The sequence below is a fragment of the Moschus berezovskii genome, chromosome 26, assembly GCF_049115385.1.
Source record: "Moschus berezovskii isolate FMDL1 chromosome 26, NW_MosBer_1.0, whole genome shotgun sequence".
Taxonomy (NCBI): Eukaryota; Metazoa; Chordata; class Mammalia; order Artiodactyla; family Moschidae; genus Moschus; species Moschus berezovskii.
The window spans coordinates 18,596,342-18,612,837 of NC_142485.1; the positions used below are offsets into that span (position 1 = coordinate 18,596,342).

The window sequence follows — 16,496 nt, forward strand, 5'->3', positions numbered from 1 at the left end:
GGGCTGTTTAGAAGAAGCAAGTTGGAATGGGCATGTCTGGGTGCATTAAAAGTTTAAGACCATCTTTAGTGCGTTTGATCTATAATTCATCACAATCAGCTGAGGCTTTTAGGGGCTGGCTAAAAGGAATGTCTTTGAGCCCAAAGTGTAAAAAACGAACGCTTGGCCGCTGCTGTCACATCCTGTAAGTGTGGTTAGATGATGGTGGGACTCGAGGGACAGAGGAGCACTTGATACGTGTGAAGCCGTGCCTGAGCGAGAAGGCAGGGCAGTTGCTTCCCGTTCCTGCTCGGTCCATGGTTTGTAGCAAGGGCGCTGCAGACATATAGCCCTGGATTCTTCTGTGATGGGGGGTTTGAAGTCACCGGCAGAAAATACATTTTGGGTGTGGGGATAGGGTATTTGGATTTATAAACTCCCCAGTTCTTAGCAGCTAACAATGGTTTTCTGAAGCATGGGAAATGAGATTTGATGTCCCCTCTTCCTTCTAGCGGGGACTTCCCTGGTGGCTCAGATGGTAAAGCGTCTGTCTGCAATGCGGGAGACCCGGGTTTGATCCCTGGGTCGGGAAGATCCCCTGGAGAAGGAAATGGCAACCCACTCCAATACTCTTGCCTGGAAAATCCCATGGACGGAGGAGCCTGGTGGGCTGCAGTCCGTGGGGTCGCTACAAGTTGGACATGACTGAGCGACTTGACTTCACTTCACTTCCTTCTAGCTACTGCTTTTACTTGCAAAAATGATGCATTTGCAGGTAATTTTAAGGTATTAGTGCCTGTCCTTAACAAGCCGGGTGCACTGCTGTTGCTGTGTGGCAAGGCTGGGGTGCTGTGTGTGGAGACAACGTGATGACCTCCATCATGTGATGCCACCCCTGGGGCTTCATGGAGAACAGTCCACCCTTTCCCCAGGTGTGTTTTGTGGGCTTTTCCCGAGAGAATGGGTGTTCTGTGGGGGAGAACCTCTTGGAACCAAAGGACCTCTTGGAAACTACTTCTCTGGTGAGCTGGACTTTGGAACCCCCGTCCCTGCCCTGTGAGCATGGTGTTGAGTGAGCACTTGGGGAGCGCACAGCTGGAATAGGCCCTGACATCATGCTATTGCCCTTCCTTCTGGCCGTAGCTCAAGAAACAAAAGCACATTTCCCTTCATAGTGGGGTTTCCATTGGAAAGCCCTGCTGGTGCTTGCAGGCCAAGTGGCAAGGCTGCTACCATGGATCCTTTGGAAACAGGCCTGGAACACCCTAGCTCTCCTGGTTTGGAGATGGGCCAGCATGTTCCTGTGACTCAAACCATGTGGGTTCAAGACCCTGTGAGAAAACAGTGACTTGCCACCACCCAGAACTTTGCAGGGCTCCAAAGACTGTCAGGGCCACCTCACCTTATGGGGTAAACCACAGCCTGACCTTGGCAGGACCATCTCCAGAAACTCCAGGACCAGGTTTCATCTTGCATGTGAGTGTCAAGAAGTTTTGAACTTATCTGCATCCTAATTTTAAGGAAAAAGTACTCTCTTGTCCAGGTAAATACTAATATTTGAACCTGAGCATTATTTCCTATTCCACGTAAGTTTGGGTTGAATTGAAGCATCTAACACAATTAAATTTCTGTTTATTGTTAACTAGCATGGCAAGACGGAGAAGGCAATGGCAAGCCACTCCAGTACTCTTGTCTAGAAAATCCCATGGATGGAGGAGCCTGGTGGGCTGCAGTCCATGGGGTCGCTACGAGTCGGACATGACTGAGCAGCTTCACTCTCACTTTTCACTTTCACACATTGGAGAAGGAAATGACAACCCACTCCAGTGTTCTTGCCTGGAGAATCCCAGGGACGGGGGAGCCTGGTGGGCTGCCGTCTATGGGGTCACACAGAGTTGGACACGACTGAAGTGACTTAGCAGCAGCAGCATGGCAAGAGAGTTGAAGTGAGTGGTATATGTGAGCAGTGGGGAACAGGCTTCCCTGTGGTCTTGATTTATGGGCCTGTTGTAATGGTTCATGGGCACATTTCCACTCATAAAGCAGGAAAGCGTGGTTTCACCATGGAAGTCCGGGTGAATCAGCAGCCATGGGTCGCTGGAGAGCTGCAAAAAGAGGAGAAAAGAAGATGAAGGTTTCTCACGGCATCTTGGCATCTAGGGGCTTGGGGCCGTTACAGAGCCAGGCCAGTCTTGGGGAGTCGAGTACAGTCCAGGACGGTTTGCCGTGGTGACAGAGCTTCATTGTGGCTGGTAAATGTTTCCTTGCTTAGAGAGGCTTATCAGTTAGTTGACGGCATGTGGTTTTTCAGTATCCGAGTCATGAGTTGTGGTGTAGGCATTTTGAAGACCAGTGTTACAGAGAATGTCATTAGTAACAGGTACTCTTCTGCCTTCTCAGAATGTTGGACAATTAATTGTTTGATGTCATCAGGTGTGACAGAACAGGGAGACCGGTTGAAGAGCACGAGAGCCAACCCTGTGCTGATACTCGAGCACGCTCGTCCCCTAACAGTCGGTCGTCCCAGTGATGGATGGGGAGACAGTAGGGATTCTGCTTGCACTCCTGGAGCTAAGCACGCCTGCCCAAAACTCGGAATCAGGTGATTCCTGTATGTCATTGTGACACAGACCCCAAGAACTGTTGGGGCGTCCGCCATGCTGACTCTATGAAAGTGGGCCTGCCATATATTCAGGTACTGGGTCTAGTGAATTTGAAGCCCACACATATGATTATACTATAAGTATAATGTACATTTTGCAAGTTTTAAGGTTCTTTTCCAGATTCCTTTACTTTGTAATTTTGTTAGAGGTAGAAGGCATAGTTCTTAATTTCAGTACTAAGTGGTGGTTTTATACTATAGCTGCATTAGTCCTGTGTTCAGAAGTGGCAGATCTTTACCCCCAAGGGAGGATTTACTCGATAACAAAAAATGGCCTAGTTACCTTTTTTCCGGATTCTACAAACTGGGACATTGTATAAGCAGAGGGAACAGACAGACCTGCCCTTTTCTTACCCCAAGTTCCCAGGTCCAGAAGATACACTGTGTTTCTGCTCAGTGGGGTGACAGGAAATGAAGCTGGTGTTCAAGCGACCGGACAGTGGGTTGTGCCTGGAGTTCACACTAGACGGGTAGGTACTCTCTACATACTTGTCCCTTGCAGTGATGCTGACCAGGCACTCATTTTATGAAAAAGCACACAGCAGTGATGGTGTTCAGCCCCTCCAGGGAGGTGGCCTCAGATCTACACCGCCTGGCTTGAACCTGGTGCCTTGGAGTGAGTGGGAAAGTCCCAGACGGGCTGAAGGTGAAGTCACGTGATCAAGCCTGTCCCAGAGCCACAAGCCCTGAGCCGTGATGGGTGTGGGCTTCAGAGCCTGGGCAGGGCAGAGCTGTGCAGTCCCTGTCTGCCTTCAGCCCTGGCTCCAGGGCACTGGAAGGCTGTCGCTGGGACCCACTTTTGGTGGCTGGTCTCCTCTGCAAAAGGTACGTGTGATCCAACAACAGAACCTAGAATGTCAGTGCCCAGCAAGACTAGTAGCTGTTAGTGGTTGCTGCCCTTACTTGGAATTGAGCACTGTGACCTCCCCCTGCCCCCTCCTTCTGGGGACAGAGGACTTGGTGAGAGTCTTATATGTAAAGCATTTTTATCGCTTGGCTATCAATGCCGGTCTTATCACTTAATAGAATGTATTTCTTACTCTAGTAAGTTAGTAGAAAACCACAAATGTAGGTTGCAGAGTCTTTGTAGGCTGAGGTGGATGTGCAGTCTGCTGAGTGCAGTAAAAAGACATCAAGAGAGAGGTATGTGTCTCCCCCGTGAACCTCCTGTGGGGTCTGGAGGGCTCAGGGCCGCTGTATCCCTGTGGGTCACTAGGCACCCACAGTAGAGCATTTGCATAGGCCCTCCCATCCCTCCCTTGCTTGCTCTGTCCAGACCTGAAAATGGGAACAAAATCTGCCACTTTCTGGACTGCAGTATCAGATGTACTTGGTTGGTCTTGCAAGAAGGAATTTGCCAAGCAGTGGTGTGACAGCTGGAATTAGCACTTTATTTTTAAAAATGACAATAGAAAAGTACCTTTAAACAGTTTATAAAAGCAGAACAGACTGTGTGGAAGTTGCTCTGTTTTCCTTGGAAACAAAGAGTCCAGAACTGTCACCACGAACCAGGTGGTGCTGGAGGCCTCAGCAGCACTTGGGTGCACCGGGGACACCTCTTGCCAGCATTTCTCGTAAGTTTAAGAGCCTCTCACCCTTGGCTCTTGTTTGTTTTGTGATGACCTTTAAAAGCATCTTGACACCTTGATTTCTAATAGAAAATAATGAAACTAAAAACCCAACACCAGCCATATATATAATCATTAGAACATCAAAATCTTCAGCACACTGTGAGCAGATCAGTAAGAGAGCTTGTGGTCATGTTTAGTATGTCAGCAGTTAAAAATTCGTAGGTCAATATATGTTTACACACGGCTGCTCTTCCACAGTGGGGAGAGTGTGAGGTGACGCTGGAAGAGTGTCAGCTTCCCCCACGGGACTCACCCGGGCGTGGAGCGAGTCTTGAAGCAAGCTGACCTCTCGTTATTGCTCACGCATCTTCCCCCCAGGCCAGTGTGGCGAAGTGTCCCAGTGAGTACAGCGGGATTCAAGGTCAGGTTTTTAAATGGTTCGTCTGGCTTGGGTCACCAAGACTCAGGAACACCAGCTCAGTTCAACTGATATTCTGAAAATCGCTTGGGAGGTGCCCACTGTGGCCACGTCGGCAGGGCTGGGCTCCCAAGCAGAGGCTTCCCCTTCAGACTCTGCATGTCCACTGGGGGTGTCGTGCGTCAGCGGGGCTCACGCAGGAGCCTGCTGTTAGAAGAAAAAGGCAAGACCCAGAACTTCGCACACAGTTTGTATAGTCACCTTTGGAGCTGCTGGGCCTGTTAAGGGTGCACCTCGATGAGGAGTGTGCACCAAACACAGGCTGCTTTGCCCAGCTGGGAACCCGCCATTGCACTGGAAGCTCCTGCAGGCTCTGATCTGGAAGCTCCTGCAGGGCTTCGTACCAGACTTAGCAAACCTCAAGTGCCACACCAGCAGTTCTAACCTCTATCGCCACGTTACTCATGGACCCAGGCCAGGTAAACAGATTTCTATACATTCACCATATGATCCGGGAAATTCTGATAATATTTTAAACCATGCCTCAAACATGCAGCTTATTTTAGAGGGAAAAATAGGTATTTTAAATTACAAGCATTCAAAAGTTGAGCACAAAATGTGTGATCCAACCCAGTGTAAGATCATCCATCCTGTCACACTTTAAATGTTTGGTATAAAAATACTCACTCTCTTGGTTTTATCGTTGACATCTTTTATGTTTCATTTGAAAATATCTCCAAACTGTACAGAAATGGCAGACCATGCGTTCACAAATAACACACTATTTCTTACAATTATACAGTGTAAAAGAGTAAAACATTTTTTATTATATATTTTTTTCTTCGAGAAAAACAGATGTGTGATAGAGGCTGTGGCAAAGTCTTGAAGGGCTCAAAACTGGGCGAGGTGTTTTTCAAGCCTGAAACAGAAAGAAGGTGTGTAAGAGGAGCTGATCTGATAACCATGTACAGTCCTTCCTCTGAGCCGCAGGGCTGCTTGGAGACACCGGTGGATACAAGTCCCAGCAGAGAAACCCCTGGCTGCTCCCTTTCAGAGGTGTGCATGTGCTCGTCTGTGTAAACACAGAATACGAACACTGACCCTCTCCACAGCAAGAACCTGCACCAGAGGGTCGGTGGCCTCACCGTGGGGAGTGGGTGCTTAATTTCTATTTATCTTTCTCTTACTAGGAACCTGTAGGACCTCCTTCCCCTGCAGTTGCAAGGAAACACTCATTTTTGTGGCAGAAAAAAGGGCTTTTGGACAATCAACAAGACTTTGCCTCTGCCAGAGCCCCGCCTTGGTCCCAGCAGTTTCTTAAACACATCTCAATTCTTTGTGTCTGAATTTACTCGGTGGCACTAGTGGTAAAGAACCCACCTGCCAATGCAGGAGATGTAAGAGATGTGGGTTCGATCCCTGGGTCGGGAAGATCCCCTGGAGGAGGAAATGGCACCCTACTCCAGTATTCTTGCCTGGAGAATCCCATGGACAGAGGAGCCTGGCAGGCTACAGTCCAGAGGGTTGCAGAGTCAGACCTGACTGAGTGACTAGGCATGCACAAAGGCTGCATTGCTAAGTGTCCTACTCTTACTCATTTCACTATCGTCTAACTCCCCAGTCCCTTCTTTTCTTACCAATAGGTGAGGCTCACATAAATCTGTAGGAAAGGGACTAGAATTTTGTGTTTGTACATGGGAGGTGGCTGTCATTACACATGCAGTTTAAGTCCCCTATATTCCAACTGTTGAAAATTGTGATGGCCAATCAGGTGCGTTCACGTGTCTGCGCTTTTGTGTACTTTACACTATAGAGGACAGTCATACAGTATATCTCAAGTCCACGATGTGCGGAAGCAAGTACTACTACGAAGCACCAAGTGCTAGTGGTGGAAACAAAAGTGAAGATAACAGTGTGGAGCAAGAGGAAGAGATGGAAGTGAAGGCCCAGGGGAAGGAGGATGAGAAACTGAAGAGCTTCCAGGCGCAGGAAGTGAAAAGGGGATTTTCTTTAAGGAGGCACAGGATGGGAACGTAGGACAGGAACACAAAGGTTGCAGCAGCTATTCAGAGTGCAATTCAGTGTTACCACATCATCCATGATAAGGAAAAAAACTACTACCCAGACACCGCTGGATGGTTTTTCCCCAAGAGAACAGAACTGAACCAGCAGGGAACCAGAGCCTATGCTGCCATCAACGTCCGGCGTGAGAGACTGCACCTCGCCTTCATCTCCCACTGCTGATGGTCCTTCAGCTCTCCGCCCTCCCCCAGTCAGCAAGCGTTCCTGCCTGTTCACTCCATGCCAGCCCCTGTAGGCCAGCTGTTGTATTCCTGTACTTATCAAGGGGACTGTAGGAGTAAAAGTGTTTTGTTTTCTCTGCACTGTCTGTGTGAAAAGTATTACAAACCCAGTAAAGTATTGTTGTGTTAGTTGGGTACCTAGGCTAACTTTGTTGGACTTCCAGACGTGCTCTTGAAGTGAAACTTATTCGTATGTAGGGAACTTACGGTACTGCCCTGTGTTAAGACTTATTTAGGAAAATGTATTTATTAGCAAGGAATCCTGAAATTAGAAACAACTACATTTAACACCCCCAAATATAGCTGATAAGATGACCTTAATATTGCTATCTAAGCCAGATCTGTACAGTGCCAGCTGGGTCTCAACTATGACCCAATATATCTTGTCACAGCCTAGTTTTTGGATGATAGTCCAAACGGGTAAAAATGATAATGAGCCACAAGCCGTTAGACTGAATGCAGCAATGATGTACCTAGGGATCATGGGGGAAAGTCCACGAGAAGGGTGTTGATTTCAAAAGTAGGGATCTGGTTCTCTGAAGTTAGAGTAGCACTTAACCTGTCTCTTCAGCCTGTTGCAACTATTAACCAAATGACGTGCTGCTGCTACTGCTGCTAAGTCACTTCAGTCGTGTCCGACTCTGTGTGACCCCACAGACAGAAGCCCACCAGGCTCCCCCGTCCCTGGGATTCTCCAGGCAAGAACACTAACTCTGGCAATTAGGGAGAGTGTGCCCCCTTGGGTTGAGAAATGCTTCCAGCTTAAGCTCGGTGATCCCCACCTCCTCCCGCCTTTCTCAGAAACACAGGACTTGTTCAGCAGGAGGACGTGCCCTCCTTAAGGAAACCGCACTCTGATTCCTTTGCTTTTCCCGGTGCCCAGCACAGTGCCTAACCACCACCCCTGCAACTCGCTCGATGATGGAGGAATCTAACACCTGCCTAATAGGAAATCAGAAACACAAGAAGCAAAAAAAAAAAAGTCATCCATATTCACGAGCAGTTTGCTGGCTGATGTGTCCTTTTCGGTCTATTTTCACAACTAAGCGTCCACTTTTATGTGATGAAGATTATACAGCTATCATGCTTTTTCACACATCACGAATATCTACCAAACTACCAAAGCTACGCAATTTTGATAACCAAGAATACACCACTACACCAACTTCATCTGGAAGGATCCCTTCTTAAAAGCCACATGTCTTCTGCCCCCTGAATCTTTCTACCCAGTAGAAATCACGATCGTGTCCAGGTGTGAACAGCAGGAAGCAGCTCTGGGGTTGGGACCAGGGAGGGTCACACAGCAGCTGCCGTTCCCTAATGAACTCTAGAGCGTCGGGCCTCAAGTCTGCCGAAGGAGCGCCCTGCCCACCCCCCACTCCCCACCTCTGCTGTCCACGGAGGAGGGGAGCCAGCCTCAGGAAACTGGAGGCAAGGCCAGTTTCCTTCCTCCACATTCAGGTCTCATCGGGCCTGGAATGACAAGTCCTGCATCATTACCAACTTGGCCCCACGCCAGCAACCCAAGCTGCGAGCATGGATCGCAGAAAACCCGATTCTAAGAAGCAGCAGTTTTCACTTCAGAACAACTCACTGGGGCAGCCCTGGGAACCTGAGGGGCCTGCAATGGCTGGCGGCCTCTGACAGCACGTGGGCTTGGAGGGCAGCCGAGACCGATGGTCTTCAGGGACTGCGCAAGCAGGCAGAGGATCCTTCCTCGGTGGGCCCGCAGCTTTAGCCCCTGCAGGCAGAGCCTGGCTGCTCTAGGCCTGCTTGCCTCTCAGGAGCTGAGGCTGCCTTCGGGAAGTGCACCGTGCCTGCTCTGGCCTCTTTGCGGATCCGCAGCCAGCTTGCCCTGTTCACTCACCTTTGTGCTGGATGCTTCTGCCGCGACCACAAAGGCCACGCGTCTCGTCTCAGACTCACCACCTTGCCTTCACGTACCCCGCACTCTTGGGTCACTCTGTCACCCTGACACCAGCATTACCATCTGGGTTCGCCTCACCTGGGTGTTTCCACTTGATTCTTCATTGTGCTTTGGATAGCCAGAGGACAGTTCCTAAAGCACCACCGCCTCCCCCTGTCCCCGCACCCAGATTTTCAGTGCCTCCGCAAGACCCTCAAAAGCTTCGTTAAAATCCCCTTTCAGCAAGACCATGCTGTCTGTATTTGCCAGCCTTTCCTTCAGGGCTTTCTCAGCTCTTCACAGGTGTTCTCCCCATCCAGACCACTTACTCAGATTACACAAGGATCACCTTGGATTATTTTCCTCCCTAAGACCATCTCCACCTTCCTCTACTCCAGACACAGTCACTTACATGTAGCAAAAATGCAGACACTTAAGACTCTAGGACAAATGAAACCAGAACGACTGGCTGTTAGTGGGAGGAGGCCCAGAGACGCGGGCCCCTAGGCTTGATGATCTGAGAGCAAGGAGGTGCCCGGAGCCCATGTGGAGCTCTGCACACTGGCCCTGGGGGTGGAGCAGGAGTCGCCACAGTAAACGGGGACTGGGAAGGCACCTGCCCAGATTTTTGAGAAGTCTCCTGGCTTCAGGATACTCTGTCCCCTTGCCGGGTTTCTGAGCAGAAAGAAAGGTGGATGGAGCTGGTTAACCTGGGCTGAAAGACGCATCTTTCAGAGTGAAAAAGGACAAGGAAGGGGGTGTGAGTTGACAGCTTCCTGAGGTTTTCCATAACTAAGGCAGCTCTCACATGGGAAAAGAATGTGTCTGCATTGCCATAGCTGTTCAGACTGAACAGAAGGTCAAAATGTGGCTATTTCAGTCCCTGTAAACAAGGAACGGGAGTTCAAACCTTGGAATGTATTAACAAGGACATTTTAAACACGGCAGAGACATCCGGGAACACAGCACTGGGGCGGCGGTGGTGGGGAGGGGGTCAGGCCCCTCTGTTCAAACAGCAGACTCTCCTCACAGAGCCTTTCCTGAAAGGGGGTCAACTATGACACGCACGTGATGGGACGAACAAGGGAAGACAGTGAACCACGCAGCACCCGCCCAATGTGAAGACAATGGAGAATGTCTCCTGGTGTCTTAAGGCATACAAAGCAATTCTAAACCAGCTCATTTCAGCTGTTGTGTTCCGCAGTGCCCGGGGACAGCTGCTGATGTGTGTGGGTCAAGGGCTGCCCTGCTGGTGGTGGTCAATGCCATGAAACCCGGGAGAGGCCGCTCTTCCCAGAGGTAACTTGGTAGGTTCAAGTCTATTGATCCAAGTACCTTACGAGCTTTTTTTTTCTTTTCTCCCAGCAGTAAGAAAATCCTGTTTTCCACCAATCCATCCCTATATACTTGACCTGTTTCCTAATGATTTCTTCCCCAAGAGTTTTTCTAACATTTGTTCACTTTTACTAAAAGTCAAGTAAGGAATATTCCCTTCTACCCAAATCCCAATATCATATGACTAAAGTTTTTGAGTGGTTTCGTTTTCATTTTCTGTCAGCTTTTTTTAAAATGTTCATACTAATTTGTAATAAAAAGACTAATTAACATTTAAAAAGGGTCAGTTAAAACATCCCCAGTGGTGCAGTGGCTAAGACTCTGTGCTCCCAACACAGGGGACCAGGGTTCGCTCCCTGGTCAGGGAACTAGATTCCACGTGCTCTAGCTCAGAGTTTGCATGCCGCAACTAAAGATCCTAAGAGAAGACTCAGCGGTGCAACCAAATAAACATAAATATTACAAGATAGAAAGCTTCACAGTCTAGAATCTCCGGGGACCAGTCTTCTGTGGTTAGGAACTCCTCCCTAACCTAAAGATGCGGCCCCCCTCCATCTGGGCAGCCACTGCCCATAGGAACAGAGCGTGGGCCTGGCGGCCCAACCCTCCCCTCCACCCAGGCCAGGCCTCCCTCTGCGGGGCTGTCTGAGTGGGCGGGGAGGTCTTGGAACTCCCTGAGTGGCCCTGGGACCCGGGAGCTTCATCAGGACCATGGCTAATGCTGCCGACCCTCCTCCCGCGTCCACACTGGCACCGCCCGCCCACTCAGTTTCCTCTGTGGTCAGACTCCCAGCTGCCTCCCCGCAGGACCAAGCCTGGTTCCCCTCCCCCTCGTCACCAGGCCCTCCGCTGTCCATGGACAGCCACCACATGCTCCAGCTGCGTCCTGACGGGGCTCATCTGTTTGTGCCCCAGTTACTGAAGTGTCGGTTGATTTATTGCATTAAAAAAAAAAAAACATACTCTAACCTGCTTCTAAAGTTATATATGGGTGGCTTTCAATTGGTCCTTAAATTTCCCCAGAGGAGGGGAGAAAGCAAAATAAAATCTTGTCTTTTTACTGAGTGGTAACATCAATAAGAATACCCTGGGCACTTCCATTGAGGCCCATGACAACAGGAAAATCTGACCAATCAGAAGCCTGTACAACTGGTGGGTATATGTCGGCTTTCCCCAGTGATGTGGGAAAAACGTTTACCTGTTGGTAAGTTTGGTTACTGCCTCCTGCATTGCGGGCAGATGCTTTACTGCCTGAGCCACCAGGGAAGCCCCAGGTTAGTGTGAGAAACAGACCTCACTGGGAAAAAAAGACCCTGAGTGCTGGAGGCCAGCTCCCCGCACAGGCACCACACGCCCCTCTGGAGGACAGGGGAGGTGGTGGTCTGAGCACGTGCTTGCTTACCTCCCAAATGTGGTAATGACCTCCTAGGCCTGACTGCCCGATTCTGTCCTTAGCAGCAATCGTGTTCTCTGACTCATCTTTGCTTTATAGGCCCCTCACAGGGATGCAGTCTGCCACCTTATTTGGGCCGAGCCGTAACTGCGGTTGGCCTGCCCCTGGCATTCCTGGTGTCCGTGGTCAAGCTTTCCAAAAAGACTGGAAGCCCCACACACGGTTCGCCTCTGGAAACTCTGCTGCACGATGGAGACCTCCTGCACTGCTACAAGCAGAACTGAGCAGTGACAGCTGGTATCAGTGGAAAAGACGGATAAGTCACCCAAATCTTCACCACCAGAAAAGCCCCGCAGTTTAGAGGAATCCAGTGAGATTCCATCATAGTTCAGTCACGCTCAAGGCCCATCATCGCTCTATTTCTGAAAAGGCTCATCAACATGTCTTGAGTCATAAGAAAGGGCTACACTATATTTAGCATTAATGGATTAATAAGAGGGATATACATACTATAAATGAAGATTTCTACCAAAACTGTTTAAAAAAAAAGGCTCAAGGCTTCAAGGGAAAAGCTTCATTCATACCTAAGTTCCCTTCGGCGGACTATCTCATCCCCGGATGCTACCAGATGAGAAGTGTCAACTCTCAACCAGGCATCACCCAGCAAAGCTGCGACAGCCAAGCACTGAGCCACACGCTCTTAAGAAACTGCAGAGCTCACCTGCTCTCCTGGGACGACTTCTCTCAGCAGGCGGCGGCCGGAGGAAGCGACAAAGACCTCGCCCCGATCCCGAGCACCCACCCCGCATGGGAGGCTGGTCCCGACCACACCACTCTTATCTACGCGGTCATGCCCGGCCCAGGCTTCTCGGAAGGAACTGTTCAGTCTTGCCTTGGAACTCACCAGCACGCTCCAGTTTTGTAGAACAGCTCGAGAACAGTAGCCACTTGAAGATTGCATTAATACCCACAAGACAGATTGCAGCCACCATCACACACCTGGAACCTGGGGTGGAGAAAAGAGCAGCCGTTAACACCAGTGACGTCCACGCCGGCTGGTTCCGAGGGCAAAAAGCTGAAAGGTAAAGGCCCCAGCACCAAAGGCCTCTGCCTGCTGAGCCCAAGGGGTGACACCACTAGGAGTGACCAGGATCATCAGGGCCACGAAGGGCCCGTGGTGCGGTGGAGAAGGCTCTGCGGGGCGGGGGTGAGGTGGCTGGCAGCAGAGCGGGGCTCCCTGATAGCTAGGTCAGTGGGGAAGGCACCTGGAGAAAGGGGTGCCCTTCAAGAACACCAGGGTGTAAGCTCCCTGGGGGCAGACTGGCAGGGCTTCTGCACACACATCCCCACGGGCTAGATCCCCAGCACTGGCCAAAAGCTTCAGGTTCCCCAAGGGGAGGAACCCAAAACCAACTCCAGGGGCCACCCCAAACCCCAGGGTCAACTCTGCTCAGCCCAAGGCCAAGGAGCCACTCTCCAGGAGAACCACCTACTAGAACGCAAAAACCCAAAGCAAACACATATCCTGCTATTCCCAAGATCTGAGAATTTTGAAACGCAAAGGGACAGCCTCAGTGAGCCACACATTTTTGAATGTTCTTCCTGCAGGCGTGGCTGCCTCTGAGCCAGCTGGTTTTCATCGAGAATTCCTGGTGCCAAGGAAGCCCGAAGGATGGCCCTTGTGGATCCCATTCCCCACTAACATTCCTCAAGTTCTCAGCACTGCTCTTCTTCCTGGGACACAGCACCTGCTTCAGGCAGGCTGCGTGAACTGGAGGTCGACTGTACAAAGCTGACTCCAGGAGGCTGCAGGGAGACCCATGCCCTGTACTGAAAGATCGCCTTCTTAGGGCATCTCTCTTCTCAGAAGCAAGGGGGAGAAAAAAAAATGTTCTTCCCAGAATTTCACTATAAAAAACATTAAAAGATGAATAGATGTGATTCTGCTTTCCTAGTAAAACTTGGGTTATCTGAGGACAGAAAAAATAAACATTCAGCCTGCAAACAGAACATCTCCCCTCACCCACCTTTCCCTGGCCCTGTCCGCACTTGCCGGGCGCAGGCGAGGAAGGAGGGAGAGACCCAGAGAGGCCCCGGGGCGGCCAGACCAAAGCTGCAATTTTGGGATGCTTGTTGTTTAAGAAATCATACTGATGACCAGATGCCACTCAGCCTCTGGACTGAAGCTTACCGTGATGACTCAGGACTGGTGATTTAAGAGTCCTGGGACCCTAGCTTCTCACCCCAGGTTCTGGGAGCACAGGGTTTTTATCACCAAGGCACTCTTTGCAGTTGCTAACAGCAGCAGCTCTTGTCTGCACACCGGGCGGGCAGACAGAATGCATGGGACAGAGTCTGCGCTATAGACGCCCAGGAGATGACTCCCCAAGGAACACAACACACCAGAGGCGAGTCCCAGGCGTTCAGCTTTAACTTTATGGGGCGCACACGGGGCCTTCTGAACCTCCACCTTCAGCCAAGTAGAGCTGATGGTGTGAACGGCGAGGGCAGAGGCGCAGGTGGGTTCCTGCAGGTGGCGCTGCCCTGTGCCTGTGGAGCTGCCCAGACAGTTCTGCTCTCTGTGAACGTCTTCCAGGGACCAGACGGGCAGCTCTCTACTGCGCATGCTCGGGGGTCTCCAGCCAGAAACAGGCTATGGACGAAGGGCGGGGTGGGGGCTGTCACACAGTCTGGGTTTGCAGATGAGCTGGTGAGCAGACGCCTGGTGTGTTGGAACTCCCAAAGACGCCACAACCCCAGTACCTGGCAGGAGGCAGGTCTCAGGCCCATCCCTACCTTTTAATACACACAGGAAGCAGAACAGACCAACCCCAGGCTTCTGGGTGGGGAAATTATAACCAGGGCACGTAAAGACCCCTCTCAGGGCAGGGCTCATGAACTCGGGCCTCCCAGGTTTGGGAAAGCCAGCAGTGCTTTAAAGCGTCACCCGGCTCAAGCCTGTTCACGTTGATTTAGCAAAAGGAGATGAGCAGAAGAGGAACAGAGAAGTTAAACTGTTCCCCTAAACTTGAGTAAAGTGAGGTTTGTTCTGGGGCTTCCCAGGTGACATGAGTGGTAAAGAACCCGCCTGCTAATGCAGGAGACTTAAGAGACTCCGGTTCGATCCCTGGGTTGGAAAGATCCACAGGAGGAGGAAATAGCAACCCACTCCAGTATTCTTGCCTGGAGAATCCCATGGACAGAGGAGCCAGGCGGGCTACAGCCCATAGGGTCACACACAGTCGGGCATGACTGAAGTGACTTAGCAGGTATGCACACACAGGTTTGCTCTAGAAAAGGAAGCCCATATAAATATGGGCGAGCTTTCATCTCTGCTCCTGTGTACAAGGAAGCACCTGCTTTTTTTGCCTTTTTTTCTCGTTCTGCATTTCTCCATTAGCCCTTCTCACCATCTGACCTACTGTGTTTTAGTAGTTTATTGTTCTTCTCCCTGTCTTAGAATGTCTCCACCAAGGCAAGGGTTTTGTCTGCTTCCATCCACTGCTGTATACGCAGCACCTAGAATAGCACCTTATGGCCTGCAGATCTTCACTGAATACTGATTGTGTTAATCTACTTCAGTGTGACTGAAAGACCCTGGTTCATAGAAGAAAGGGAATGGTCCTGGGGCCTCTTCTAGGGAGAAGGCAGGGGTGATTGCAGGAGCCACAGCAGTTATCAGGGCACCATAAAGACTGCCCTTCCCACCTTGCTAAACTCTAAGTTCTGCCTGGATATCTAGCTCCTGGACTCTCTGGGTGATAGCCACACCCCCAGGGCTATCCTGTTCACAACCAAAGACAGACGAGGCCATTCCTCCCTGAAAGTAAACAATGGGAACAAACAGCTTCAATTCCAGCTTTGTCATCTCTCTTGCTACCTCCTCCTTTGATTTGGTGAGGCTGTAACTACATGTGCCTATAGTTTCTATGCTGTGGTTTTGGTCCACGGCCAGGGAAAGTTCATGATTTTCTAATGAACACCCTCTCACATCCACTCCAACTCTTTCTTCCCCCTTTTTTCTGATTTATTTAATTATATTTGGAAACGTAGGAAAACTGCATAACCAGGAACTCCAACCAGGAAAACTGCGTAACCCTTATTCCTTCTAAGGAACAACTACAGACTTGCGAGTGTCCTATTCTCAAACGATCTGGGAAGCTGATCACTTCAGATCAGTATTATGTGTTCTGGGATTCTCTACCACATGGCTGAACCATCAGCAAAACTCTGTAGTGAGGCACACACGTTGCAACCAGACTAAAAATCATCTGTCAAGCAAGATGCTGAACAGATTAAAGAGTCAATAATACCCAACCATCGAACCACCATTATTTTAAAGGTCTTACTTAGGCCACCGATGGCAGTCCACACGCACACCCACCTCCTTAGGAGCATCCTGAGCGGTAATTCTCCTTTCACTCTGAAATGGGTGTCCATGGCGTTTGCCCATTAGAACCTAAGCTCTTCAGGGGCACAGGCCCGTTTCACACATTTTTACATCTATCACATAGATACATAACGTGTTGATTTAAAGAACAGAGAGAGCTCCTTTACTTTTCCAGTCGCTCATTTCCCTTAGAAATAAGAGCTCAGCGTGGATCAATCAACAACTTCGGTGTATTAACACATCTTTTGTTACCCAAATGCTCAACAGTGACTTACATAACCAACCACTGGCCACAGGCATTAGTTTCTGCAACACCAACCCCGCTCCCAGTCAATAATGTGTTAAAAAAATCCTTGAGGGCCCCCTGGGGGAACAGGCCTGGAGTCTGTTATGCGGACTTCCCTGGCGGTTGAGTAGTTAAGACTTCACCTTAATGCTGCGGGTGCCTGTTCAATTGCTGGTTGGGGAGCTAAGATGCCATATGCCTCATGGCCAAAAAACCAACCAAACCAAAAAACCCTCCTATAAAACAGAAGCAG

General features: G+C 50.1%; 2 protein-coding genes across 5 annotated transcripts in view; one reads left to right on the forward strand and one right to left on the reverse strand.

Annotated features, from left to right (window-relative positions):
- The first annotated feature begins 1,528 nt into the window (after positions 1-1,528).
- On the forward strand, positions 1,529-15,632 carry LOC148773749 (uncharacterized). Of its 2 annotated transcripts, XM_088832785.1 has the most exons (5): positions 1,529-5,109; positions 5,486-5,686; positions 10,044-10,146; positions 11,667-12,649; positions 13,176-15,632. In XM_088832785.1, the coding sequence occupies exons 1-3, from the start codon at positions 5,095-5,097 to the stop codon at positions 10,140-10,142; spliced, it is 315 nt and encodes a 104-aa protein (XP_088688911.1). In that variant the 5' UTR covers positions 1,529-5,094; the 3' UTR covers positions 10,143-10,146; positions 11,667-12,649; positions 13,176-15,632. The 2 variants fall into 2 exon arrangements, with proteins under 2 accessions (XP_088688911.1, XP_088688910.1); XM_088832784.1 differs by lacking the exon at positions 1,529-5,109 and having other exon boundaries at positions 5,544-5,686; positions 5,821-12,649.
- The window catches only part of RBPMS (RNA binding protein, mRNA processing factor), a 192,153-nt gene continuing 181,091 nt past the window's right edge, over positions 5,435-16,496 (reverse strand). For all 3 annotated transcript variants that reach the window (XM_055416552.2, XM_055416549.2, XM_055416551.2), the window contains 2 exons: positions 12,472-12,573; positions 5,435-5,549 (listed from right to left, as the gene is read on the reverse strand). In XM_055416552.2, the coding sequence (XP_055272527.1) occupies positions 12,559-12,573 (15 nt within the window). In that variant the 3' untranslated portion in view covers positions 5,435-5,549; positions 12,472-12,558. The remainder of the gene's footprint in view (positions 5,550-12,471; positions 12,574-16,496) is intronic.